The sequence below is a fragment of the Fistularia commersonii genome, chromosome 15 (assembly GCF_037954325.1).
Source record: "Fistularia commersonii isolate RoL2024-O1a breed Wild chromosome 15, RoL_Fcom_v1.0, whole genome shotgun sequence".
NCBI lineage: Eukaryota > Metazoa > Chordata > Actinopteri > Syngnathiformes > Fistulariidae > Fistularia > Fistularia commersonii.
Genome location: NC_141298.1, coordinates 13,113,956 through 13,141,948, shown reverse-complemented (window position 1 = coordinate 13,141,948; position 27,993 = coordinate 13,113,956). Strand labels below are relative to the sequence as shown.

The 27,993-nt window shown below is 41.5% G+C and overlaps 3 protein-coding genes across 4 annotated transcripts in view; 1 reads left to right on the top strand and 2 right to left on the bottom strand.

Annotated features, from left to right (window-relative positions):
* Positions 1 to 426: 426 nt before the first annotated feature.
* Positions 427 to 6,654, bottom strand: riox2 (ribosomal oxygenase 2). The gene is made up of 10 exons (XM_086160238.1): positions 6,514 to 6,654; positions 4,256 to 4,705; positions 3,882 to 4,001; positions 3,212 to 3,340; positions 2,881 to 2,984; positions 2,206 to 2,308; positions 1,928 to 2,093; positions 1,751 to 1,839; positions 1,563 to 1,673; positions 427 to 678 (listed from the first exon to the last, which is right to left on the bottom strand). The coding sequence occupies exons 2-10, from the start codon at positions 4,697 to 4,699 to the stop codon at positions 526 to 528; spliced, it is 1,419 nt and encodes a 472-aa protein (XP_086016364.1). The 5' UTR covers positions 4,700 to 4,705; positions 6,514 to 6,654; the 3' UTR covers positions 427 to 525.
* Positions 6,655 to 11,316: 4,662 nt separating this feature from the next.
* sim2 (SIM bHLH transcription factor 2) lies at positions 11,317 to 25,220 on the top strand. Its single transcript, XM_086160397.1, has 11 exons — positions 11,317 to 11,491; positions 16,266 to 16,348; positions 17,800 to 17,889; positions 18,123 to 18,231; positions 18,736 to 18,821; positions 19,944 to 20,143; positions 20,239 to 20,345; positions 21,828 to 21,975; positions 22,063 to 22,216; positions 22,401 to 22,710; positions 24,526 to 25,220. The coding sequence occupies exons 1-11, from the start codon at positions 11,317 to 11,319 to the stop codon at positions 25,218 to 25,220; spliced, it is 2,157 nt and encodes a 718-aa protein (XP_086016523.1).
* A 2,144-nt stretch (positions 25,221 to 27,364) lies between these two features.
* hlcs (holocarboxylase synthetase (biotin-(proprionyl-CoA-carboxylase (ATP-hydrolysing)) ligase)) overlaps positions 27,365 to 27,993 on the bottom strand; it is a 28,694-nt gene continuing 28,065 nt past the window's right edge. For both annotated transcript variants that reach the window (XM_086160551.1, XM_086160552.1), the window contains one exon: positions 27,365 to 27,849. In XM_086160551.1, the coding sequence (XP_086016677.1) occupies positions 27,678 to 27,849 (172 nt within the window). In that variant the 3' untranslated portion in view covers positions 27,365 to 27,677. The remainder of the gene's footprint in view (positions 27,850 to 27,993) is intronic.

The following is a 27,993-nucleotide window of genomic DNA, read 5'->3' as shown; positions in this document are numbered from 1 at the left end:
ATTTAACTGACTCCAAAAAGATGGTTTAAGTGTTTCCATGAATGCACTGCTATTATTCCTATGAAAATTCAGCAAAAATACCAATAAAAAAGCAGGCAACTGACTTAAAATTTGTATTATAAAAATAGTGAGTACTCACATTATTAGGAAAGTATCAAAAACACTTCTTCAATTAATGAGAAAAGACAGATGATTGTCAGTAATTTAAATAAAGACATTTTGTGGAATATATTATTTTCAATTGCCACCCCTGTTCAGACTGTATGACACTAGTCTGCTGAATGTGTCCACCTGAAGAGGAGAAACGCTCATCATGAATCACAAAAGATTGTTCAAACACATTTCTTGTGAGGCTATAATTATAACCATTACATCCAGATTGAATTCAAAAAGACCACAGCATTATCGAATATTGCAGCAAAGGTCGGGATTAAAGTGATTTATTTTCGTGTTTGATTTGTCATACAACAGGTACACGTAAAGAATAACCTACACAGGTGGATGGATTACTTGTGCGGTGTCTTGTTAAACCACATGCAATAGGCTCTCACTCCAGAGGGCCAGGACGAGACTGAGTTTGGCCTCCTGCGTGGGCAACTGGAGCTGGGATACGACCAGCTGGTCTGCCTGCTGGAGCTGCTGCAGGGCTTGCAAATGGGACAGGGGAAACTGTAAACCCTGCAGAGACATGAAGAGCACAAGGTTTGCATCTTTGACCACTGCAAACATACATCAACTGTGGCGTCTTAGCATTTCTGCATTACGCATGGCAACTGCAGGCAAAATGATCAGAGCAAAGAAACCACTTTTTTCAGGTTGAACGTGCCTAAAAATACCCTGCAGTGCATTTGTAAACTTGAACTCTACTTTAATAATCAGATGGAGCAGATATAAATTGTCGGGACTATATTTTTCCTGAACTCTTGAATGTTGACCTGACAGTGAAATCAAAACAATTCCACTTTGCTGCAGCAGCCAAGATGTGTTAATAAAACTGTTGTAGATCAGAATGAACGAGGTGATGAGGATTTGCAAGTCGCTTGAATAGGCTGATAGGATTCATCTGGTTGCCGGGCTAAAAAAGAAAGGCCACTATTTTCACAGCAGCAGCCTGATCATATGGAATTAAGAAACATTTTGCAGTAAATAAATGACTTTGCTCAACCCCAATTCATTCATGTATACATTTGGGGATTCTATTTTTCAAAAAGAAAAAAGAAAAAGACCAAAAATAATTACTATATAGAATGCTAATCACAACTACATTAAAATAGAGCAGGGAAACATGTAGATATAGCAGTATTTTTAATTAATCTTGCACAAAATGACTGCAATGAATGTATGAAAAATATAAATCGTCATGATACAGATGATATTTTTTATTCACACAAAAACAGATGCAATTTCAGCTTGATTCGCCGTCTCCTTTTTGTTACTTTGTCTCAACTAGAAAAATTATTTGATAATACACTGCATTTTATGTTGGATGTTTTTTTCCTCTGTTACGATACAGTTGTAATACCTACATCCATCCATCATCACCTAAGCGACAACAGGCTTACCCTGGAAATCTCGGGCTCCTCCTCATCTTCCCCGATCTCACCCATCATGTGGTCCTCCCTCTGGTTCTTCAACGAATGCAAGACAAAAACCACCAGTTCCGTGGCCTCATCCTGAAAACACATGCACACTTGCTAAACTCGAGTCTTTTTATTTATACTCTGCGAACGCCGGCCTGAAGGGGACTCACTGTTCTCTCTTGGCTCGTCTCCACAGTTACTATCATGTGGTCTTTAAATCGCAAACACACCGTATCCTCCGACGCAGGGATCCTACCAGCTGCGGGACAAATATGGGAGTCACGTGCACATCGGCCCTCGTTAAACTTGAGCTCATTTAGACTAAAACAGCAACGATTCCTGCTCACATGGCGCAAGCAGCTCCTCCTGGACGTACGGCGGCAGCCTGTTCGTGATGAAGTCTCGCTTCAAATGAGTGGATCGGACTTGGTGAATCCCCGCATCGACGCTGTCCGCCAGAGATCTGAGACAAGTCGCCAGCCGCCTGTTGGTGTCCGGGTCAGCGCCGCTACCCTAAACACACACAACGAGTGCGTAAATGCTTTGCAGAATGTTAAAAGTTAAGCATTTGAGATTGATTTTATTTTATTTTTTTTTTTTGTCAAAGTACTCCAGACGGGTTTACCAGGAGGAGTCCTCTGTGCATCCCCTCTCTCAGGCCGACATCGTTCCCGCTGCTGTCAAAAAGCAGGCTGGGAAACACGTCTAGCAGCATGTCACCCCAAGACCTGCGGTGAGTGGTGTTCAGATCGTCAGAGAAGTATTTCTCTAGCAGATAGGTGAGGAATTAGGGTTCAGTCCACTTTTATAGTAACAATATACAATGAAGTCGAACTCCTGCCGCTGCATACTCATTTTATCTAATAAGATTGAAAAATTGAGAACACTAATTACAAATCTGTCCGATATAATCATGCAACTTTTATTTTGCAAAAGACAATAAAACATAGGTCATTGGTGGCCTTCAAATAAAATGCATTACTATTTTAATTATAATTATTATTATTATAAGGAGAGGGGTGGGTTTACATGGATTGTCCAGCAGAGCGCGCTAAAACACCCTTTTTGTAATGCCATCTCATAATGACTATAAGAGTAGGTGTTCATACTAAGAGTTTTTCAATGACTTTTAAAGACATTTAATATAGTGAGTTTTGGGTTTTACAAGCTTTTTGATGACCTGCATGTTAGACCCCCTGTAATGACAATGATGTAACTAATGCTTAGCAGCTTGCTGTATAATTACTGGTGTATTATATTGCAATGAAATTAACAGAATCAATGACGAGGACCGACTTACATTTTCTGGTAGGTACTGAGAGTGAGATGGGTGGAATGGTCCACTCCTACCGGGGTGTAGGCTTGATGAATGGTTCCTCTTGGGAAGTAGAGAAGATCCCCCTCCTGTGGAGTTAAGAGGCCCCACTTGTAAAGATTAAATGTCAACTCTTAAAAAAGAAATGAATAAAATGATTTTAAATCATTCAAAATTGCAGTTTAAATTAGCGCTGAAGTCTGTGTTTCAATTGAAATGGATATTTGTAAGAAGTATGTGATGCAAGACAATATAATCTGAGCATTGAATTTTTTAGAAATACGAGACAAATTCGTCAACAGCGTTACAAGGTCACCTTTAGCACGATGTCGTGTGTCGGGCTGCCGATCTTCTCCTCCGACACCAGGCTGTACTCTGATGCCAGTGGAACGATCGGACTGTAGAGACGCCACTGTTTCTGTCCCTCCAGCTGCAGAATAAATACCTAGGGCAAAAGCAAGGACAGGGGTTTTTCAGTCCTCTGCTGTTGTTTATAGACCCACAGGCAGGCCTCTTTCATGTCATGTTGAGTTCTTTGTTACGAAATGTAGACAAAAAGCTAAAATCGACCAAGCAGCCATTTATTACATTTTTTTTCTCTTGACACGAATCCAAAACGGGTGATTCTGTGACAGAGAAAGTAAATGCATCCAGCCTACGGGGCTGCCGCGGGTCTGTTTCCTGCCGTGTCTTGAAAGCTGCAATCGTTGTTGTTGCTGACTTCGTGAAACTGCAGCTACGGATTGCCAGCGACCATTCAGGCCCGAGATGCTATCTGGCACACGAATAGAAGAAATCATTCACACGGTTTTCCACGGGGGAAACTCCCGAGATCAGAAAGAAAATGTTGCAGGAGACGCACTGGGAGCTGATGTTACCTGTGCTGAAAAACAACTAGGAGGAAATTCTACAAGTGTATGGCATTCGAAATCAAGAGCGCCATCGATAGTTTGTCGGATAACGACGAGAACGAGATGTCGCCGTACCTCAACGTCATCGTAGTGGGGCGGAAGGCCTTGGGAGTCCTGCGGTGTGATGTAGACGTTGGAACCCACCAAACCTCCGAAGAAGGACTCCAGCTTCTCCTGGATCTTCCATAACTCATCCTGTCAAAAAAAAAAAAACACCTGATGAGAGCTCATTCTGGGGATCGGTCCATGAGCTGATCTGACCCTAAACAAAACTGAGAAAGGAACGATGTGGAAAAAAACACGAGTGGAATCGTCAACCAATGAATCACAGCAGGAGGTTAAGGTTTTCTCAGTCACAAAGAAAAGAAAGAAAACTGCATTTCATAATCATAACTGGACGACAAATTATTATGTATTTAGTCCAAAGGTGCCACAATCAAACCATTCACCTTGAACCGTTGTGGCTGGTGGAACTGGAAAGTGGCCTTATTCTGGAAGTTCTTCACCAGTACACTGTGCTTCACTCGCCCGTCCTTATTCAGAACTTTCTTCTTGCCATTGATGCAGCGAACCACGTTGATGTCCCTGCAGTACTGCAGGCCTCGGGCGCACAGGGCCTCCAAATCAGACAGCCGGAATAGGGACTGGTAGTAGGAGGCTGTACGTGGGTCCGACCTCTGCAGATGGAGGGGTTTCTTCTCCCAATAGTCCCGGAAAAACTCTTCCGCACCAATGGGACGGATGAGACTCTCAAACAAGCCGGCAGGGCTGTCAAAGCGCAGGGCGGGAGGAGCATCGCTGTCCTCGACCCTGCTTTGTTTCTGAGGAAGCTGCTCCTCGTCGCCGCCGTCGCACTGCCTCTTCCCATTGGTTGTTTTGCTTTTCTTTGGCATTTTAAGCTGTGGGAATTTAAAGAAAAATAATAATATTGTCATATCAAGCTGGTTGAAAACATAATATGGCCTGTGGACGGATGTATTTCTAAAATATATACCAAGGAGGGAAAAAAAAGGAATGTAGAAAATAAAAAAAGGAAGTAACTAATCAAACAATTTTGGAATTAAGATCAATATTTTGATTTCATCATTCAGAATTAATGCGAAATGTTAAAAGGTTTTTTTCAACCTACTCATCTTTTATGGTTGAATCTTGTCTGTTATTTTGTAACTTCACAGCCAATCATCAAGAAACATCATGAACCTTTTAAATTTTAGTCTCTTATTTTTTTATACCGTATTCTCAATACTTGAAGGTCATAGGTGGTCATAACCTTTGCTATCAGACTGGTTTTCTACAGTTTTACTCCTGTATGTGCTGCTCTTTCGTCAAAGAGGCGACCCGCCTACCAGCACACGCACGCATACGGGCCCTGTATCTCTGCATTTTCTCTAAGGCAGGTCAGTTTGTAAGTTAGAGGATTAGTGCAATAAAAGGGAAACATGTAAACATGTGATTGTTTCCAAACAAAAATCATTAAACCTGTAGTCTTTAACATTGGGACGCGACCCCAAAGGGGATCTCAAGAGATAATGCCTTAGACACAGGAAGGTTTTGGAGGCAAAAAGGTTGTGATAAGTTCTAATAGTTCTTTTTGATTAGTTAGTTGCACTTTTTTTTTCATTTTCACTATTGACTTTATTTTTTCCCAAACAATTGTGTGTAATGAAAGGGAAGTTTTGTGAAGTTGTCGTATTGTTAATATTGTTATATTTATAGATTATGTAGATACTTGTTTATGAACAAAAACTGTGCAAAATTTAACAGAAAAAGTAACATTTAATTAAAATCATTCTCTGCAGATTTCATGTTTGCAAAACAATCCATTGACAAAATTATTTCCCTAAAATCGAACCGTATTCAGTGATGAATATTATGATCGAGCAATTCCTGGAAAACCACATCATCATTCAGTGATCGTGAAAATGCAAATGTTAAATTTGGCATATTTTTGATGCATTCGCCTCATAAATTGTGATGCTTTGCTCTCCCTTACATAGATAACTGCTTAACAAACTGCTTTGCTAATTAGGAAGTCCATATCTGTAGCGGCAAAACTGGTCCTGTATTAAAGATAAAATAAACTTTATTGATCCCCATAGGTGAAATGATTTTGTCACATTAGCATAACGGTTAGAGTGTCAAAAAATGTGAATATAAATGTTAATAGAGAGACCATAAGAAGACAATTGGAAAATAGCAAAGACATCCACAAATAAATAGACGGCAGAGAGAACAACAAGGACAAGAATGGAGAACAGAATGGGGGGGAAACAAAACAAAGTCAGTAAGGGTAAAAATTCACAACCAAAACTAAACGACAACACAAATAGAGTGACAATAGCAATGAAAAGATTAAAATAAATAAACAAAAATAGACAGGATGCGAGTGGGCTGATGAGACAGGATAAAAAAGACAACATGTGGGCATGACATGTAAGTGGATGAGGTAGTGATTTATATTTACATTTCTGTAAACTGATCGATAACAAAAATGCAGTATTGCACAGCCCTCCAGCCAGGCGTCCAGTATTGTAATTTCTTTGATGAATTTAACTTCTGTATCACTGAAATTTCTGAAGTCATCAATAATTTCAGAGCCAGCATGCTAGGCAGCTCTCCAGTGGTACTTTTACCCACATGTGCTGAATCGCCGTGTATATTCGACAATAATTCTGCGTTTTCTTGAATACTCATTAAAGTCACTCACTTCGTCGACAGCTTCTCACGACACTTCTGTTTTTCTTCTCCGCTGCCACTGTTTAGTTTTATTTTGAACTTCTAAAGTGCTACATTACTAGCGCGGCGCCGGCAGAGAGGACCTGACCGACTGACTGCATGGGCTGCTGTCGGAGCATCTGATTGGTCCAACACGCCCCATGTGACTTTTCTTCTTCTACGCTATTTTTCCATCGTGCGGCGCGCATGCGCAGAGATCATTACTGCCACCATGTGGTCATTACACTCAGCGCTAGCCAGATAGCTTGCTAGATAGCTATCTATAGATAGATAGATAGATAGATAGATAGATAGATAGATAGATAGATAGATAGATAGATAGATAGATAGATAGATAGATAGATAGATATCCCTTAATACAGGGGTATCTGGGGGCCACAACTGGCCTAATTTGATGTCAAAGGGGCCAGACCAGTAAAATCATAGCGTAATTACCTAGAAGTTATACTAAGTCCAAATTCTTTCTTTGTTTCAGTGTAAAGGAGACCAGGTAATTATAAAAATCTTTATATGTAATGAACTGTTCCATTAAAAAACTACATGATGAATAACCTGAGATTCATAATGAAAAGTAATTGCAATTTCAACAACACTGTGCCTCAGTTCTGTCTTCTCAGTTCTCCATCCATTTTGCTGTATTTGATTTGATTTGATTTCAGGCCGGGGCCCACAAAATATTGTTCCGACTCGACTAAGACCCCCGACTTAATAGGACGTCTTCAGCTTTGCAAAATAAGGTCCTTTTGATGTTCAATGGATGAGAGGCCGTGCCATCCGCCCTTGAGCAAAGACATCCAGTTGTTATGGATGCCTTTGCGATCATGTGCAGACATGTTAGTGGGTTGGTACCTTTCTCTGGTGCATGAAAGCGTGTCTGAATGGATTACTATTACCGTCCATGCATTCATTCATTGAAAGACGGCATCTGTGGCGGCATCTCTCAGCCTTTCCCAGGCAGGGCCGGCCTGTTTGGGAAGCCACAAAAAAGAGTATTTAGATGGGTGGAGCGCTGGTGTGAGGGACACCTCTGGATGGGGAGGGTTGAAGAAGAGGAGGGGGGTGAGCGTGCGTTTCTTTCGGGTGTTCGGGTGATGGAGTGCTGTCATTACATCTAAGTGATGACTGACACGTGCGCGGCTCTCTGGAGTTCCCGGTTGGTCTGGCGAAGGGCAAATACCTCAAAGTAGCAGCGGAACTTGTTAGCCTGACTCATCTATTTAAGTTTATAAAACATTTAAATTTAATAAAACCCCTCATGAAGTTAATGGTTAGGGGTAGGATTGTGGATGATGAGTGGAAAAACTTCTTTATGTCTCAATACAATATATCTATAAATATTTATATATAATAATAATTCTGATTAAATACTCCACAACCACTAAACTACTGCACACAATACTACACTACTTTAGTAACCCTGGCAACTATTATCCATATTTATTTATGTAGTATTAAATGTCCATTTCAAATAGAATTTTATACAGCATAACTTATCCTTTGTACATTCCCACATTTATATTATGTCCATAATTCCTGCCTACAGTCGACTTTTAATGAACATATCATTTATATATTATGTTCATGGCACCCAATCTGCTAATAACTTGTAAATTATTGACGTAATATACCATGTACATACTGGTAATTTATTTAGAAATCGGCACCTGTCCCTTTTTTGGCCGCATTTCATTGCCTTGTACCTGTACACAAGCGATGATGACAAACCTGGATCTAATTTGGTAAAATAAAAGTAATAATAATAATATATGCTCTGTATTAATGGCCATATGTTTCAATGGGGAATGGAGAAAAATTATTTATTTCAAAGGCGTGTGAAGCCCCTCAAGGTGATGGAGAAGAAGTCATTATTAAGGATCGGTGCGGAATAATATAATCAAGACAAAAAAAAACCGAAGATAACATGACGTTCAGTGGGGGTTTAATTCTGCACCACACTGAGGTATTGAGTCCACAAAGGCATTTAAGGGAATTAATATTTAGCTAATTTGAAGCCTCAAGTATTCCAATGCACAATGATACAAACAAGGGTTTCCCTAAATCCTAAAAAAAAAAAAAAAAAAAAATCAGACGCCCATCTTTAACTCCCGAGCGAATATTCAAAAGCTCCACAGTGAGCTCAGTGGTCATTTTTTTTTCCCTTTTTTTTTTTCTTCTTCTTCTCCAGCCAGAGCAATACTAATCCATCAACGCTGACAGCTGTGCAGAAAGTGATAGCCGGTCTATTACGGCCAACGCAAATAAATGGACTGATTACACTCTTATGAAAAGCTGCCTTCAGGAGAGCCGGGAGTATTTTTCCTGCACTTCATGTGTTCGAACCGAAGACCAACAGCCGTCGCACAAACTGTGATGTGTTCTTTAAACGCCCATCGAAGAGGGGAGGTGGGGATAGCAGAGTTTTTATGGGGTGAAGGTGCAGTGATGCGTGTGGCATTTTGACGATGAAACAGGCAAAAAAAAAAAAAAAAAGAGTTGTATTTTAAAAATTCTTTGCAGATAACTATGTTATAACGCCTCATTATTGGAATACATTAACTTGCATGTTATCAGCCTGTAATAAACACAACATCTGGAGAGCAAGGGATTTTTTATTTTTTTTTAAATCTCGGGACATTTATGTAATGCTTCTACTTGACCGTTGACCTTTCAATTCAGCATGTGTTAAATTGCAGTTTATATTTCCACCACATCTTTCACTCACCGTTCTTTCTTGTGCCGTTGGGTAGTTTTATGTTTTATATTTTTATGAAATATCCGTGTCCGCTGGCTGTGCATATAAACAATTTGAATGCTTCACTTAGACAATATGTGGCTTCATGTGAAAATAAGAAAATATTTTTAATTAAAATAAAAACCCCTCTAAGTCACCACATCATCTACAAAGGTGAGGTTGAAATGACAATGGATGGTGAATTAGTTATTATTTGTTGTTACATTGTTATTAACTCAATAAAAAAATATTCTCATCATAATGTGAAAGACATGTTATTTTATATTATATGAAAATCATTTTCAATGTTAAAGCTGCAGGATTTAAATCTTTCTAGTTACAAATGAGGAGGTTGCTTTTTCTTTTTCTTCTTCTTCGTCTTCCTCAGCAGATTGACAACGACGGAGAAACCGAGTATTATGGTCTGTCTTTGTGTCTCGGCCGCTGTTATGCGGACTCGATGCGGAGGATCGAAAAGGGCGCAAAACACAGTAATAATGCTTTACATTTGTTGTTTTTTTTTGCTTGTTCATCTTTTTTCTTTTTTATTCGATCTTACATAGGAGTCTCTTTAAAGATTTAAAGTTTTAAATCAGGAAACTTGAAAACGCAACTTAAGTGTAATTGAAAAATAAACATATAGGCCTTTATATTTGAATTATCATATTTTGAATATTTTTTCCAACCCCCTTTCAAACTGTATCTCTTAAAAACGTTTTGATTCGATTACAATTTAAATCGAAATCAATATTTTCAACCTGTTTTTTTTTCAAATGTTTACGTTTCTTCTCGTTTCCATAAATGTGTGTGTTTGCTTCTGATTTAAATCGCGATCACCCCGCAGTTGTCGCGTGTGTGTGTGTGTGTGTGTGTGTGTGTGTGTGTGTGTGTGTGTGTTTGTGTGTGTTTGTGTGTGTGTGTGTGTTTGTGTGTGTGCGATTTCACATTTTCCGTCCGCTGCAGCCACTGTCTCCATGGAGACGCAAGACGTCGTATCGTCCCGTCACAACAGGACAGTCAGTGATAAAATTAATAATATGTATATAATAGATAAATACATTAAAATGTAAATTAAGTGATAAATGGAAATTAATACGTTCACATCAGTTTATCATCCAATTTGAAAGTCGTTATATAAACCTCGTTCCCTCGTAGTTACATGTGAGTACTAAGGTGTTACAAACCAGATGAAGCAATGATTGTGTTATTACTGTGTAATACTGTGTAATAACACAATACTGTGTAATACTGTGTAATAACACAATTATCGCTATAAACATAGCAACTGCTTCAGAAATGTAACATCGGTGTCCCCGAATCACAATGAATCAGACTTCAAGTTGATCATAAAAAATTAATTAGATTAACCTAGGATTTTTTTTCCGTCATAATTTAACAAACAAGTCGTTAATTTAATGTCTTTTGAAAAAAAAATACAGATGTTTATAAACATTTGGATTTGTCTGAACGCTCCTCCAATAGGTAGATAGATGAACGGATAGATGGATGGCATTTGTCATTGTATATATAATATAAATTATAAAATTTTAAATCCCCAAAAAGTTGGTTATTACCTTGTAATTACGGGTTAATTAACGATGAATAGGCGTATAGAAGAGTGAGGAGGGGAAGGGGGGAGCATCAGCTGAGGGGGTTCATGTTTTACACACACACACACACACACACACACACACATATGCGCACGGACACATGCACGCCCGCGGAGGTGGGAGTGGGAAGACTCCCTCCGCAGTGCTCTTCAGTCCACAGCCGAAGCCTCACTCCTCCGGACGTCCACGCAGGTCGGTCCTCCACCTCCACCTCCACGCCACCCTGCGTCCCGGGCCCCGTGGGGCCCCGTGGACGCGGCTCCTCCCGCAGGAGTCGCGGGGTTGGGGAACCCGCACGCAAGGACGCACTCTGCGGGATCTCCGTGTCGAGGATGATCCCAATCACCCGTGAGATCCTCCGACCTCCCGTGACATGAAGGCCCCGTGACGCCCCCCCCTCCCCTCTCCTCCGGGGCTCCCCACGCAAGGCGCCATGAAGGAGAAATCCAAAAACGCGGCGAAAACACGTCGGGAGAAGGAAAACGGGGAGTTTTACGAGCTGGCCAAGCTGCTGCCGCTGCCCGCCGCCATCACCTCCCAGCTTGACAAGGCCTCCATCATCCGCCTCACCAGCAGCTACCTGAAGATGAGGGCCGTCTTCCCGGACGGTAGGATCGTGGGCTCCCCACGGGGGACCCGACCCACCCGTCTCGACTATTTCCTTTCGAATTCTGCAGCTTTTCCATCCACCTGATTTATTACTGTGTAATTACACAGGAAATACATCTATTACACAAAGGCGGGGAAACGATTGGGGTTTGAAAAGTTTCGCAAAAGCAGGAAGAAGAAAACGAAGAAAATGAATTAGAATTAATAGATAAATGGAGAAATACGACGTTTAACGGTCGTTCCGCATTTCCATTAGTGACCGCGGGTAAGGATGAATTCGCAGATTTAATGTAATCATTTTTACTATTTTTTTAATGGCATAATTTGTCGTAAAAAAACTCTAAAAACATCAGATATAGTTTCACCCAATATATATTTTCGCCGACGGCGCTGAACTAACCCTTAACCGATGCATCTGTTATTACTGCTTTAAAAACAATCATGTTAAAAAAAAATCCTGTAAAAATATACCAATTAGATTGTTCAAAATTGCTGTAAATCGAACAAAATTTAAAGGAAGATTTTACTTGAGTTAAAAAAATGCAATATTAAGTCCATCACCATATACATTATTCAAAAAAAATATTTATATTTATGCTATTCATTTAGATTCTTCCTTTACAAGGAATGGAGAGAGTTCAATATAAAGTGTAAATGAATATGAATTGCAACCTATGTAGAATTTACATCTTTAAATTAAATGGATACAATCTCATCTGAAAATATACATAGGATTTATGTTTAATTTTCATTTAAATGAAATGAACCTTAAATGTCCATCCTTTCTTCACACACACACACACACACACATATATGTATATATTTGTATCAAGAAAAATTTACATTTTCCTCATTCCCAGCAAACTTGGGCTTTTCCCACTGAGTTTAACGAGAGGTATCATACTGTAATTTTGCTGAAATCACACCAATGATTTATCTAATAATTTCATTAATTTCATGAGCTCTGGGGTGTAATGACGCTGTAATAAACAGATAATAGTATTAAACAGGATTTGATGCTGCCGGTTCAAAATGTTAATACCTCGTCGTTAACCTCGTCTCGCTAATGTCCTCGTGTAATTGGGCCCTAATGGACAGTGTGAAGTCAAACGTCTATTCGGACCAGTTTTAGAATTCATCAGCGCGGGACTGCCCTCACTGGGGAACCTCCAGCTGAGTCGGTGTTGGGGTGAGAGGGCAGACAAACACAGCTTTTCCTCTCTGTCATCGCTCATAAAGTCAAAAGTAACGCTTGACCTTCGATGGCTGGGGCCACCCATCAGTCAGGAAAAAAAAAAAGAGATTTTTTTTTTTTCCCCGAACAAGAGTTCATTATCTATTATCGTTATTATTAGCCGTCTTCTGGACTTTTAATTTTAATTCACATGCAAAAAAGCGCCCCCTTTTTTTGTCCGCTGAAAAGGCTTAGAAATGTGTTATAAACCATGTATTATGATTATTATCAGTCGTCCTCAGTTTGGACTTATAATTTTTTGATTAAAAAAAACACACACTTTTTTCCCACGTAAAGGCGTATACATGTGTAATTAACCATCTATTACCTTTACCCTTGGATGTATTAATTCTGGACTATTTTTCTTGAATTCAAACACAAAAATAATCACTCCCCCCCCCCGAAAACGCCTATATATGTGTTACAAACTATCTATTACCATGATTGTTAGCTACCTTCATTCTGGATTTTTTTTTCTTGAATCCATGCAAAAAAGCACTTTTTTTCTGAAAAGGCTTATAAATGTGTCATTAAATATCTATTACAATTATTATTGGCCGTATTGGCCGACTTCTTTTATTTTAATTTGCACACAAAAGGAGCAATTTTTGCTGAAAAGGCCTCTAAATATATTTATTAACTATCTATTACAATTATTGTTGGCTGTGTTAATTCTGGACTTTTTTCTTAAATTCAAATACAAAAAAAAGCCCTTTTTTTCTAAAAGAGGCTTACAATTGTGTTTCCAACATGTGTTTCTAGCACCATTACTATCATTATTATCAGCCATCTTCATCCCGGCCTATTTTGATTTCACAGTTTTTGCTGAGCTAAACCGGCGACACAATTGATTGTGATCCCGAGTTTTTTTTTTTTCTTTGCAGAATAATAACGGTTTATTTGGCACCTGATACCTGGTCTGCGTGGGCTTTTTTCGGGCTCTGGTCCCCGGGCCGACCCGCCGGCCTCAAACAAGCTGTGAAAATAATCACGGCAGGAAATCATGTATCACACTTAAAGTAAAAACAACATGTCAGTCAGGCCGAGGACTGTGCGAGTACTCCGGCAAGCCTGGGAGGTGTGTGTGTGTGTGTGTGTGTGTGTGTGTGTGTGGGGGGGGGGGGGGGGGGGGGGGGTCATGTCAGAGTACTTTTACCCAGTTGGGGTAAAAAACACCGACATATTCAAAAATGCTTGAATATTTATAAATTGGTTGAATCTGTGGCGTCTCCTCTCCCGCTGCGTCCAAACATGCAAAACAAATCCACTCGGATTCACTCTGCAGGACATTTGACGGACAGGAATAACACGCGGCCTAAAATGACATTTCCTATTTTATAACAATGTTATCACTGAGGATTTGATTTTATCTTTGGTGCAAGTAAATCTCAGCGACTGGAAGCATTAAGTCTTTATTTAATTTTTCAGGTGCCTGTGCAATATTTTATGACTCGATCTGAGGCCTCTGCTGTACAGCACCAGGGCACGGATGCAGAAATATCTGCATCTCCTCCTCCTCCTTCCCCGTCTTTGTCCAGCTGAGGGTAATCAGCTGTCGGGCCAGCGAGTTTGATTAGCAGTGAATTTTAAGTGGCCGCTGACCACCCTGCACGCTGCGACCGTGCCACCATACCGCACGTTGAAACGGGTGATGAAAAACACCTGTCCGACCTCCCAACCCCCATCCACTCCCACCCACCCTCCCTCCCTCGACCCCACTCGGCTGTGGACAGGACAGAACCACAAGAGCCTGTGCCGTACTGTGAATTAAATGAATCAGTTATGTGTAAGGAATGAGTTATTACACATTTATGATGTCGTTAGTCAGCGCAGTATTTGCAGGTGTTTGTCCTTCATTTTTTATTTTATTTTATTTTATTTTATTTTATTTTATTTTATTTTATTTTATTTTATTTTATTTATTTATTTCGCTTTTTTTTTTTTTTTTGCAGAGAAACGGACCAGTAGAAATACTGATTGATAAAGGACTACTTGGATTCTTTTGACATTATTTATCATTTCAAATCCTGCAGGCAAGGGAGCAGAAATTTAATTTAATCTAATTTAATTACTATAATTTATTATTTTATTTTATATTATTGTGCACAGTCCAGACAAGCTGACTGGTATAAAATTAATCAGGAGGCCCTGCATGTTGCTTCAATATTTTTAAAAATAAAAATTGAAAAAACAACCCTCCCTCTGAAAAAACCCAACTTAAACACCCTGTTGTTAGGAAATATTAAGCCAATTGGTAAAAATCCCTAAACTTAGCATTGAGATACAGATGACTGCACATACATGATATGAAATATGTAGAAAAATGCAATATATATTCAAAACATATATGATACATATATTATATGATAGTTAGGGTTTTCAAAAAGCTGGAGCAGAAGCTATTTGCTAAAAACATTTGACCGTCAGTCAATTTCCACCTGCAGGTGATTACACCTCCCGCCTCCAAATTTAGCACACACACACACACACACACACACACACACACACACACACACACACACACACACACTCTCACACACAAACACACACTAAAAGCAAATTGACTTAAAAAAATCGCCACCATTTAAATAAAGTACCAACTAAATAGTGGGTGCTTGCTGGAATTCTGGAGGTGGTCTCCTCCTCCACCAGCCCCTCTCCCTCATCACCTAGCATGATATTGCTCTCCTGTGCTATATTTAACTTCAGTCAGTGTTAAAAGTCAAGAAAACACTCTTTAAATTTAACCATGACTTCTGCAGCTTCTTTGCAGACTGGGTGTTTGGATGGGCCTTGACCTTGAGCAACGATCTTGTTAGCTTAGCCTGTCGTTTTGATGCATCTGCCTCTTTCAGGCCTTTTTTTTTCTTACTTTTTTGCATATTTTGTATCCTTTTTTTGTATCTTTTGTATCGTTCTGTGCCTTTGTCTTTGTCTAAGAAGAAAATGTTTCTAATGCCATGCGTTTGATCAAACAAGGTATTTGATCAGATTGTATATTCGAAGGTCAAACCGTCCTTTTTCATGCATTTCGAAAAAACTTTAACAAATCTAATACTCCAAAAAAAAAAATTGAAAGATTTGCATTCATTTGAAAGGAACCGCTATGAGAATTAGCAGCGGCGTAGCCGGCATTGAAAATTCTATTAGGCATCCAGACACGGTCGGTCATTCAGCCAATTTATGTCGCCTGGGACGGGAGGGTGTACGATCTTTATGGGCTGCTAAAACTGCTCACTCTGCAGATCAGATCTCCCATCGCCTCCGTCTTAGCAACCGGCATATGTAAATATGAGAATCATAATAAAAATAATAAACATTGGAAACCTGATTCTGGAAACGGCCTCTTGAACCCCTCCTGTATCTGCAACCAAAGGAACGGCTATTAGTACATAAAGCGGCTACAGAGGAGTCGTACGGCGTGAAGTTTTGCAGATGTACGTCACGTGAACCGGTTTTGGACTAAATATTGCAGCCAATCCTATGAATGTGTGTGTGTGTGTGTGTGTGTGTGTGTGTGTGTGTGTGTGTCTCTGCAGGTCTGGGCGATGGATGGGGTCAGGCTGCCAGGTTCAGCCCTCTGGACAGTGTGATCAGGGAACTGGGCTCCCACCTCCTACAAGTCAGTACACTGAATACAGGATAAATTGAATTTTCTGAATTGGTAAACTTTCCTGTTGAATAAATGAATCATTTCTATCTGTGCATTTAGAAAAAATAATATTTTTCTGCCGACGTAAAGCTTTTACATGTACTTTAACATTTACTTTGCTGCTTTCATTCATGCTTATTTGTACAAGAGGCAGAAAAGCAGCACTGTTTGATGGTTATGCTCAAATACCTCTAATTACTTGAAAGTTAATTTCATGTCCCGATAAAATATGGGATGTCAAAGGTCAGCTGTGTTCCTGGCATGGTTTCTACGGTCACCCCCCCCCCCCCCCCCCCCCCCCGGGTGTGGATGGGTTACGCAGGTGTGCTGCCGCTCGCCTGTTTCCCATCCTGCAGGACTCAAACCCCCTGCTTGCCGGCGTTCAGCGCCAGATGGGGGTCAGGACATACCCTTTACACCTCCATCCATCCCTTCCCTGACAACCTAGGCTACACCTTTGATGCTGGACCTGTTCCTGACTCCCCGAGCTATGTTGTGGACTTCCTTCCACCCAGTTCCTCATTCAAACCCTGAACAAGAACCTCCTGAAGGGCAAGCTCACCCCATCTGGACTCAAGTACAAGGATTCTTTGGCACAAGCAGTGACAGAAGGTGGGAAGCTAGTCTTGCTGCTGCCTTCTTTCAAACAAAGTAGCCCACATAGCAAAGGAACTCCTTGTCTTACCTGAGGGGAAAGTTGCAGGCTTTTGATCAAGCACCAGGCAATGTTGCATTAAGAAGCGCCCGCTCATTCCAAATCCCCAGTATGTCTCTTTGGACTACAGTTGGAGGGCTCTCGGAAAGCAGACGAAGGTGCAGAAAGGGGTGCGGGAGCAGTTTCTAGTTCGCCTTCCAATCAAGGATGTAACTCCCAAACAAGGGTGAAGAGACTCCGCAGACTCCGGAGACAACCTGGCCTTGGAAACATACGTGTCATCTCAACCAGAGGCTCCTGAAAAGCCAACGCCCGGCAGAGGGCAACAGTGTCCATGCAGGAGTCCATCCTTCCGGTCAGAAGATTTACCTTCTGCCGAGATGGGATGAGCGTCAGGAACTGGAAGGACAGCGGCAACAGGAATCCAAAGAGTAGGCGGTTTCATGGAAGGGACGAAAACAGACAACGCTTTCCTGTATGGGGAGTCAGGAGGCAAACTCAAGGGACGGGCTGACCTTGTTTTGGGAAAATGGGAAGCAGGAAGCTTGAGTACACCTGGACAGAGACGCCAGGGTTGGGAAACAGGTGTAACCGACCTCCCCAACCTGGGGGGGAGAAACAAGGCCAGGAAGGCAGCAGCTGTGACTAGAAGTAACTGAACGTAGGCAGGAGTGAACGGTAAAATGAAAGTGGTTCTGAGAAAACCATACTGACTTGTTGAAAATCCTCATTTATCTTGAGGGCGTCGATGTTTCTGTTTCCTCAGACTCTTGACGGTTTCGTTTTCGTCGTCGCCTCCGACGGCAAAATCATGTACATCTCCGAAACTGCCTCCGTACATCTGGGACTTTCTCAGGTAAGACCGCCCTGCTACTGATGAGGGACCTCTGGAGTTTTAACCTTCGCGAAAGAAAACCTCATAGGAGACCTCAAGGTCCGACGTTTAATCCATCGGGTATTTTCCGAACTGGCGAAAACGTGCTCCTTCAATATTGCGAAAATTCCCATTTTGCCATCCCATTTCGATTGGTCGCTCCCGATCCCCTCGTCCCTTCCTCGGACAAATGCCGAAAAGTGTCTGTGCCACAGGTGGAGCTGACTGGGAACAGTATATTCGAGTACATCCACCCGTCGGACCACGATGAGATGACGTCAGTGCTGGGCCTCCACCAGCCGCCCCACCATCACTTCTCCCCAGGTAACTCTTGTAAGGATTGTATTACCTATCAATGGACACATCCAGCAAAATCCATCTTGCGGTGAAAGATTTTATAGAAACTCCACTATATTTTATTTCCGCTGATGTGAGCGCGGCTAGTATTTGGGCAATTATTTGCACGTCTCACAGATTTTTTTTTTTTTTTTTTTTAACAGTATCCAAGAAAGAGATCACACACTTTAAGTAATTTTCAGTGTTTTTGTTCCATTTTTCTTGAGACAGCATGTGTGGGCAACTTTTTTTTTTATCCCAAAAAAGGGCCTCTAAAGTATGTTTTGCTTGTCTTAAAGATTTCCTGGTGCTTCTGGGAAGGAAAAGGTATTTATATGTCAAGTGCAGATTAAATATACCACTCCCGTTTTCTTACTACTTGGCAGAATTTTAGCGTCAGTTTTGTCTTTATATACTGAAATTATTGTGTTGGAGGGGATTATTGAGTAATTTGTCTGGTTCACGCTGCTTTATTCTGCGCTTGTTTGACAGAGTATGAAATAGAGCGCTCCTTCTTCCTGAGGATGAAGTGCGTCCTTGCCAAACGCAACGCAGGCCTCACATGTGGAGGGTACAAGGTGAGGGTCGCTCAGGGCCTACTTGCATTCTGCCTTTCCCCAACCACCATATTTAAAATGTAGATTCACTTAGTGCATCTTTGTGTCTCTTGCGAGTGATTCAATGTGCTCATACTTTTGAACTGACAAGTTTTGGGGCCTTTCTACGTGGATTTCACGTGTCCTGTTTGCTCATAAAGCCCCAAAACGTGCATGGAGCACCAAAGTTGCCCAGATGTATGAATGAGTGAGTGAATGGTTATATGTTGACGTGGAGGTCCCGTCTCTCGCCTGATGGTAGCTGAGTTACGCTCCACTCCCATGACTTCGGCATCAGTCGTATAGATAATGAATGAATTTCCACAATTCTCTCACAGGAAAGGTAGGGAATTTGTGTTTTCTTAATTTTGTGTTCACATGATCCTGAAATCACAACCACTGACTTATCTCTGTGGACCTAGCATTGATGATAACAGCCAGGTGAAGATAGAAATTTTGATATTTTTGGTAGTTTTCCGGCCTCTGGTTGTGCAATTACAAAGCTATTTAATGTATAACTATAAAGTGCTGTAAAGTAACTTTTACCCAACTGTATTAGCAGTTGGGTAAACGTTACTTTACAGTACAATTTATGTGTCACAAATAAGGGTTGGGGTAACACTTATTGACAAAATAACAAGTGAGACTACCGTCTAAACAAAGTCTGTTTTAGTTTAAACGTGTAAATTATGTATCTAAGAGAATATAATGTCCTTTTTTTGGGACAAATTGGGGAGCTGATTTGAAAAAACTACCATCCTCTGTTAGTTAGTGGAGATTGTGTTGACAGGTAGATATTGGCCCATCAGATAGAAGTATGTGGAGGTATCTTTTTTCTTTAATCTTTTTTTATATTTTTTTAATTTTTATTTATATTTCATTATAATTTTGTGAATCCCTTGCGGGAAATTCACTTCTGCATTTCACCCATCATGGATGAACCATGAGTAGTCAGCAGCCATCTAGTGGCGCCATGGGAGCAGTTAGGGGTTCAGCGTTTTGCTCAACAACACTTCGTCACACTGAGAGGAGCCCGGAATAGAACCGGGAATGTTCAATTCCAACGATGGCTCTAACCCTGTGTGCCACGCCGCCCCTTTCCAGGTCATCCACTGCAGTGGCTATTTGAAGGTGCGTCAGTACATCATGGACATTCCCCTGTATGAGTCCTGCTATCAGACTGTGGGCCTGGTGGCCGTGGGACACTCCCTGCCCCCCAGCGGCATCACAGAGGTCAAACTTCACAGCAATATGTTCATGTTCCGTGCCAGCCTGGATTTCAAACTCATCTTCCTGGACTCGAGGTAAGGGAGGCATTTGACCGCAGCGCCTTGGCTCAGAAATGTCCAAATCCACCCCTCACTGTTGCGTCTGCTCTTCCCCCTCCCGCTGGAGCCAGGGTGGCGGAACTGGTCGGCTATGAGCCGCAGGACCTGATAGAGAAAACTCTCTACCACCACGTCCACGCCTGTGACGTGCTGCATCTACGCTACGCTCACCACCTACGTGAGTCTTTGGCATGAAGCATACAAGTCATTGGAGGAAATGGTCTATTCATTGTTTCTAATGTTCGCTCTTCCTTGATGTGTTTATAACAATCGTTAGTTAAGCTTCTCACAGTAGCACATTAGTGAAATGTGATCTTCAGGGGCTGCAATAGACGTGCACAGAAATTCTGCATGTCGGAGCGGTTTACTTGTCTTTGTAAACCTTCCAGATTTTCACAACAACTTCAACCGAATCATTGGAACAGGAGATGTTCCCCCAATTGACAGAAGTCATCAAGCAGATGGCGATTACTTTTTGCATTTGGCTACAACCACGGATTATTTCGTTTATTATCGTGGCCACGAGTAACCCTAACCTCTCAGTAAATTGTAAAAATCATGTGTACCCTCTTACACACCGTAAACGCTAATGTGTTTATAAATCGCTCCAACTTTGCAGAAAGGATAATTGAGGTTTGGTACCAGGATTGGTCAAACAACTCATCTTGGGTTTTTGCTGTTCCAAAGGGTGGATTCACATGTTAATCAATAAAACATTTCTCTGGTTGTCTGCATGTCTATTATCCGAAGGGAAGAGTCCTAGTTTATTTGGATGTAAAACTCCAGCAGAACTCAGAAAAAGCAAAGAGCCCGGCATGCCAAATGGTTTTCGATGGCCCTGACAGACCTGCAGAGGTTCTTGTGTCATTAGGTATATTTACATTAGGTATATTTTTCAGACTCATTTACTTCAGGTCGAAATCATACCTCCCCATCTGGGCATTAAGCAAATGAGGTCGCCCCAGTGCAGTTCACAACATGCTGCAAGACCGAAAAAAAAGGGTAATTCCTCCAGTAAGAGCCATGATCCTATCTCAACATGGTCAGGAGCTCCCGATGGACTGTGATTGTCAGGGTCACAGCTTTTTTTAGTTTGACAGAGTCCACCGTTGAATATAAAGACCACATTAAGACACCGGCAGACCGGGGCCTTCGGGGGTTCTTTCTCCCTGACTACATGAGGAATGCATTGTGGTACCACAGTATGTCTGGGAAGGTCCCTGGAGGCGCATCATTCCATTGTTATTGGGATTCATGTGAGAGGATCTGTATCTTCAAGTCATCCATGTGAGGTCTACAACCACTAACCACTGTGTCAGTTTTAACACCATCTGATGCGACAAGTTCAGTCAAGAGAAAACCCATGACAGTTCCCTGACTTCACTGGCTGCTGGATTTCAACCACCAGTGCCAAAAATGACATGGTGGAAGGTCCAAACCCAGCGAGTTGGTCGATATAGATACCTTTTGAAAGGTTGTGTCCCCACAACATCACATCTGTCTGCTCTCTGAGATTCTGTAGCAAAACAGCCCAGTATGGACCTTTTTTGTTTATAGAAAGGTTGTATGCTGTATCAGACCGCCGACGCAAACGCGTATGTGTGGGGAACTAAAGTGTGACGTTATTATCTTTCGCTCCTGATCTTTGTGTTCCTTGCAGTACTGGTGAAGGGTCAGGTCACCACTAAGTACTACCGTATGTTATCCAAACATGGCGGCTGGGTGTGGGTGCAGAGTTACGCCACCATCGTCCACAACAGTCGCTCCTCCAGACCTCACTGTATCGTCAGCGTAAACCATGTTCTCACGTGAGCCGCTGCCCTTTTTTCCCTACAATTTTCCACGTGGAGCCTCCAATTCGTGGACATACCATGTGTGTTTCTGCTCTCGCACAGCAACGTTGAGGGCAAGGACTTGCAATTGTCCGAAGACCAGCGTCGAGCCGTCAAGCCTGGAATCGGTTTTACTTCCTCTCAGGACCACCGTAGGCAGTTTAGGACCAAAGCGGTGAAGCTGAAGACCAAACCTCCAGCAGTTCCTTATCCTCAAGTAAGACCTGCTATGACGTTTCAGGTTTTGACAATTTAACAATGTGATGTATCCCAACAAAGAGTTTCTCAACAATGCAGACAAGGAACTGAAAGACAACTCAGCTACACTAACAACTGGTTTGTTTTGTAAAATCGTGCAGAAGTGTGATTTTGAACTCTTTCTGTTTTTTTATGGAGTGCAGCCCAACTGCTCCCAACAGAGGGGGCTGTGGAAGGACAGATCCACGTACCCCCTGACCTCCTGCAGGGAACAGAGGTGCAGCTCAAGCCCCGAAGCGAGCCAGGATTCCTGCCGCTCGACGTACAATCTGACTCTCCGCTACCCCTTCAACCACTGGCAGGAGGATTCTCCCGGCCGGCTGAGCAGCTCCGTTCCCTCCTCTCAGCTGGCTCAGCACATCATTGGCTCTCTGCACGGCAGAGGGCCAATCGGGTGGGACATCAGCAGCCACATGAGCCCGGACACTTCCCTAGCATCCAACAAATACACAGGTATTCTCTAATCAAGTCAAAATAATGAAATGGCACGGTAAACAAAATATTAAATTACTCTGCATCAGATATGCAGAAATTTTTAGAAAGGCTCATTGCACTACAAAACTAATTTACCTGAAAAAACAAAGCAAAATATAAGAGCATGTAAGATGATTGGTTTAAGGAAAATCATTTTAGCCAATTTGAATTATCCATACAATCATACATTGTATGAGAGTCGATTTGCAAATGAAAGACGGGAATCCAACACGGATTACACGCAGCAGTGGATTCTCCTCACAGAGACGAAACCAAGAACAACACGAGCGGGCCGACTAAAGGGAAGCAAAACCAAAAACGACCACGTCTTCCACACAAGTTGGGAAACAGTTTTTTTTTTTTTCCTCAAACAAAAAAATCCTGCGAAACGACGACTGACTTGCGCATTAGTTGCAAGCACTCTCAGCCTTAATCACCCCTGACCTCAAAGGGAATCACCTTTTTCTATTGCTGTTTCCCTTGTACTTTCTGAAGCGAAGACGCCGTTGCAAAAGAGTGAGAAAGTAAAGCTTTTGAGTGGATAACAAAGTTATCTTCTCCCCTGCAGAAGGGGGAAGGATTGTATTGTTTTCATTGAGCGTCTCGCTGATCGATACGCAAAACTCGGTGTACAGCTCGGATCTTTATGTTCGGTCTAAACCGAGTCTAGGTCTCCGCCAACCTGCCTTACGTCAGGGGGGAACCCCTCAAATTATCCCACCGGTCTGCACATGGAGAGGCTGTGAAAGAGAACCTCGCTCCCCGCCGAGAACTTAAAAACACACCAGAAACATGTGCCCTTTTGCTCCTTAAACACAAACAGATGGAATAGTACCTTGGGGCTCTGGGGCGATGGTTCCCGAAAGGGGGGTGGGGGGGTATGTGAGGGTGGGGGTGACATACAGATGGGGGGAGGTCGCTAGGTAACGGCCAGAAATCAAATAAAAATCTACATTGGATGAAAAAAAAATCCCACGGATTAGGAGTAATGATTCAACGTGTAATGCGATTGTTTGTATGTGTGGTTTTGTTGCTGGTTGAATTGTCAATGTGTGAAACCCTGGAACCCAATGGGTGTATCAAGTGTGTGGGTGTATATATATATATATATATATATATATACATATACACACTTGAAGTACATAACGTGTACATAACGTGTAGAATTGTAGAATTTCTATCTTAAATTATTATATTTGAAAATCTAAGAATTTAAATCTTTACATTAAATCTACATAGGATTTGTGTTAAATTTGCTTTTGAATGAAATTTACATATTTTCTTCATATATATATATATATATACATATACATATATGTATATATATATAAATCTTACAGAATCTATTTTTATTAAAAAAAATATAAAGCTAATCTATAATGAACCTAAATGTTCGTTGTTTGCAGGACATCAACAAAGACTCTATATCTATGAACAATATGCAAGAAAAAAAAGATGAATTTACATGTCTTAGTCATTGTTTGCGGAAAATCTACAAAGACCTCATATCTATAGATAATATGCGTGAAAAAAATATATGATCTTATGTCTGATTCCTTGTTTGTGGAAAATCGGGATAGAATTTATACCTATAAATAATATATAAATCATAAAGTCACATAAAATCTATGATGATCATATGCCTTTGATTCATTGTTTGCTGGACAGAATGCACAGAATTTAAATATTTGCCTTTTTGAAAGTGTACATCAGAAGTATGTTCAATCCCCATTTAAACTTCAGAAGACGTGGGTCAACATATCAACTTGAGATTGTGACCTCGGTGTTCTGCAGGTCACGCGCTGGCAGCCGACCACCACCATCCCGAAAGGATCTACCAGAACTCCTCCAGCAGGCTGAAGGAAGAGCCTTACGAGCGGTACGCGGCGGACCGCAAGGAGTCCGAGGACTACCCGCACCCGTGTCGCCTTCTCCCCAAAGAGAGCAAATCTACAAATCAGGACGGCCAACACGATGCGAAGGGTGACGAGGGGCCTCGGGATGATCGGGCCCGGGCCGGCCCTCTGCTCGGCGGCCCGGCGGCGGCGGGTAAAGACGAACAGTCCCGGTCGGTTGGCCAGCCTCTTCCCGTGCAGATGGTGTTGGAGCAGAGGAGGATGCTCTACATGATGGAATCCCCTTACGGCCACCCGGCTGGAGGACACCCTGAGGCCGACCTGCTGCACGCCGCCGCCGAGCCGGAGCCCAGGACCGCCGAGAGGGACAGGAAAATGTGGATAGGCATGGGGGTGGAGGTGGGGCTTCCGAACAAGGCGCCGTACGTGTCTTTTAACTTCCGTCAAGTGCTGGGCAAGCCGCCGCCGTTCGCCTCGCTCGCCCATGTGAGAGACGGCTACGGCTGCCACGCTAAAGAGGCGGCCGCTTACAGCTGCAACGGCGACGGCCCAGACTCCGGCTCGCCCCGCAGGAGCCACAGGGAGATCCCTCACTACATCGGTACATCTGTCATTATCGCGAACGAGAGGTGACCTCGGGAACTCGTCATCGGTATTCCCTTTCAAAAGTGTTTTGCACTCCGGGTTTAACTTATACTAGTTTTTCAAACAAATGCCAGTTTTCTCCTTGTCATTATGAGACAAAATCAAGCTGGATCTGCCCTGGAGGAAGCAGAATGAGACGATGCAGCCTTCTTTTTTTGTTTAACTTTCAAAAATCTGTGGCAAAGACTTTCCAATGATGTCCCCATTTTGGACTACAAATCCCAAGCATTAGCTTCTCGTAGCTATCTGTATGTATAAATAGATTATAAACATAGCTTACATGTAGGTGCAGTGTCACATCAGGGTAAAGCTTGTGATTTTTTTTTTTTTTTTCTTTTTGCTCAATGAAAAATGGAACTTTATAGAAAAAAAGGAAATACACTGTCCTGTCCCTCAGGTAACCGAAAGGGGAAATCATTTTATTGCTAATGCTAACACAGCTGAGAGAAACAGGTGGTGGCAGCGGGCGAGGGTTAATAAATAAATGAAGGGCATGGATAGATAATGTCTCCAGCCACCAATCAGTTTTATTTGTTTGTTTCTTTCTCGGGGGAAAACATATTAAAATTACACGCTAAGCCCATGTCCAAGGACAACTTTAGTATTCTCCACTCCACATAAATCAGTAAAACTGTTCTTTAGACGGACTTTCAATCTCAAAATGTTTGCTTGTGTTTTGTCAGCTGCTTGTGGTTCGGTGAGCCAAAGGCAAACCTCCCGGTCGACCGTCGTTAAGATCTATTGTATTTGATTCCTTATTTAGGCAATAAAAAGGGGATACGGTGGCATTTCACCACTTCTTTGATACAGACTTGTCAGGTTCCTAATGCCAAATGCTGAACGCCTCGGACGAAGTAAAGCCGTCTGGAACATCCTGCTTTCATTGCCATCGACACTTCGACCGTTATCAATCTTAGACAAAATTGTTGAATATTATTGCTGTTGCCCACGTTTGACCTGGAACATGGAGCAGGTATTGGTCCAGTCATTAGCAGCTAATGCTAAATATTATAGAATAAAGCACAAGATTGTATTGTATTTTACCAATTCATTAAGGACACAAGCTAACGCCCGCTACAACTGTTTTAGAGGCTGACTTACCTTTTTGTTCACTCCAGTTAATCTTAAAATACAGTATGACGACAACCGCCCTTAACTTTAGCTTAAGACAATTGTTTTTACATTTCATATGATTTAAAACAAACGAGGGACAACGAACGTGGTACAGTGAAAATGAAATATATTCATAAACTAAAGCAACTTTTGGTATATTTGGTCAAAAACCGCATCCATGTGATCTCAACCGTTGTGAATTCTCAGGAGGTTTGGCGGTACAGGTGAATAAGCCTGATGGCAAATTACAATTACACTGATAATGTAAATTAAAACGTCTTACCTGGAAGCAGAACAGATGAATAATTGGCATTTTTGGAGCAGTAGTTGGCATTGTTTTTTTTAAAAAAAAAAAAAGGGCATAAAATGTATAAAATTAACAAATCCTTAGGGGCCGGGTCTCGACAGGGCTCCAGTTGTGGTGTTGAGCGCTCGCACTATGAGAGTCAACAAAAAAAACACATGAAATCTTGATGCAAAAACTTGATTTTCCATTTGTGTAAAAAAAAAACCCCTACAACCTTGATTTATGATCAAATAAACGAATGGGATGTATGTCATATTTGCATTTACATTAAAAATCCTCATTAGGTGCTTTGATACCTTTCAATGCATAATTTGATATAATAGATAAATGTAAAGTAAAATATGCCTTTTTGACTTTAATTGTCCTTTAAAACTTGAACTTGGAATCAAAATGTAAAATGTAAAATGGGCTCAAATTTCCATTTAACAAAAAACAAAACAAAAAAGACATGGAGTCAGCTGAAAAATGCACCAATATTTAAATGAATAATCCAAATAATTATTGATGTTTAATAAAAGGTTGAATCCTGTTTGTGCAACATAAATTCTATGACCCATTTCTTCAACATTTGCTAGAAAGTTATGAAAGAACTGCATTGTTGCTCAATTCGAACGGTCATGTGTTGGAAGAAATTAAAAGATAACTTCCTAAAGCTTCCACGGCACCGTCAATACTTTAACGCGGGAATAAAATCGAGTAGAAAACAACCTTCAGATCGGGGAAAAGGACGTTTATTGTTCCCAGAAACAAGTGCAAATTAAACACAATGATTTTTAATTTGTGGTCCAAAACCAGCAGGTCATAATCGATAACTGATGTTAAAGCTAGATTCCTAAAGAAAAAAAAAAAAAAAGAAAAAAAAGAAAAACAATAATAGAGCATGAATAAATTTGATAATCCATTAACTGCATATTAAATGATAAATTCTTAAATTCAAATAAAATTATTTTTTTGACCCGTTGAACCTTTCAACTATTAACCCCATGAATTAAAAGAGATAATTGCAAGTTAAATTGAATGCGGTCCTAATGTTTCTTCATGACCACCAGGTTCTTCAGCATGTCGAAGGAGTTCCCGTCGGGCTCCAGCGACACCATGCCCTGCTCTTTAGTGCGCACGTGAAGGAAACCGTTGTCGTCCAGACCCACGACCTCGGCCTCGGGCCCGTCTTCGCTCCAGAGGTGAACGCGAGTGCCGCTGACGACAGAGCAGAGAGACACTCTTTCAGTAGGCGTGCCAGATTTCGGGGAAAGTTGGATGAAAAAAAATCAGCAAGGTTACATCTAAAGCCTCAACAACTTCTTAGAGAGAATAAAAGGTCAGTTGGGTGCAAACAGATGT

Excerpts from the sequence above, each read along its gene's own strand:
- riox2 (XM_086160238.1), bottom strand. The coding sequence starts at position 4,699 with ATGCCAAAGAAAAGCAAAACAACCAATGGGAAGAGGCAGTGCGACGGC. Across the intron at positions 3,341-3,881 it reads CCCACTACGATGACGTTGAG|GTATTTATTCTGCAGCTGGA; the intron begins GTACGGCGACAT and ends CTTTTGCCCTAG. Across the intron at positions 2,985-3,211 it reads CACACGACATCGTGCTAAAG|GAGGGGGATCTTCTCTACTT; the intron begins GTGACCTTGTAA and ends TTAACTCCACAG.
- sim2 (XM_086160397.1), top strand. The coding sequence starts at position 11,317 with ATGAAGGAGAAATCCAAAAACGCGGCGAAAACACGTCGGGAGAAGGAA. Across the intron at positions 11,492-16,265 it reads GAGGGCCGTCTTCCCGGACG|GTCTGGGCGATGGATGGGGT; the intron begins GTAGGATCGTGG and ends GTGTCTCTGCAG. Across the intron at positions 22,217-22,400 it reads CAGCAGTTCCTTATCCTCAA|CCCAACTGCTCCCAACAGAG; the intron begins GTAAGACCTGCT and ends TATGGAGTGCAG.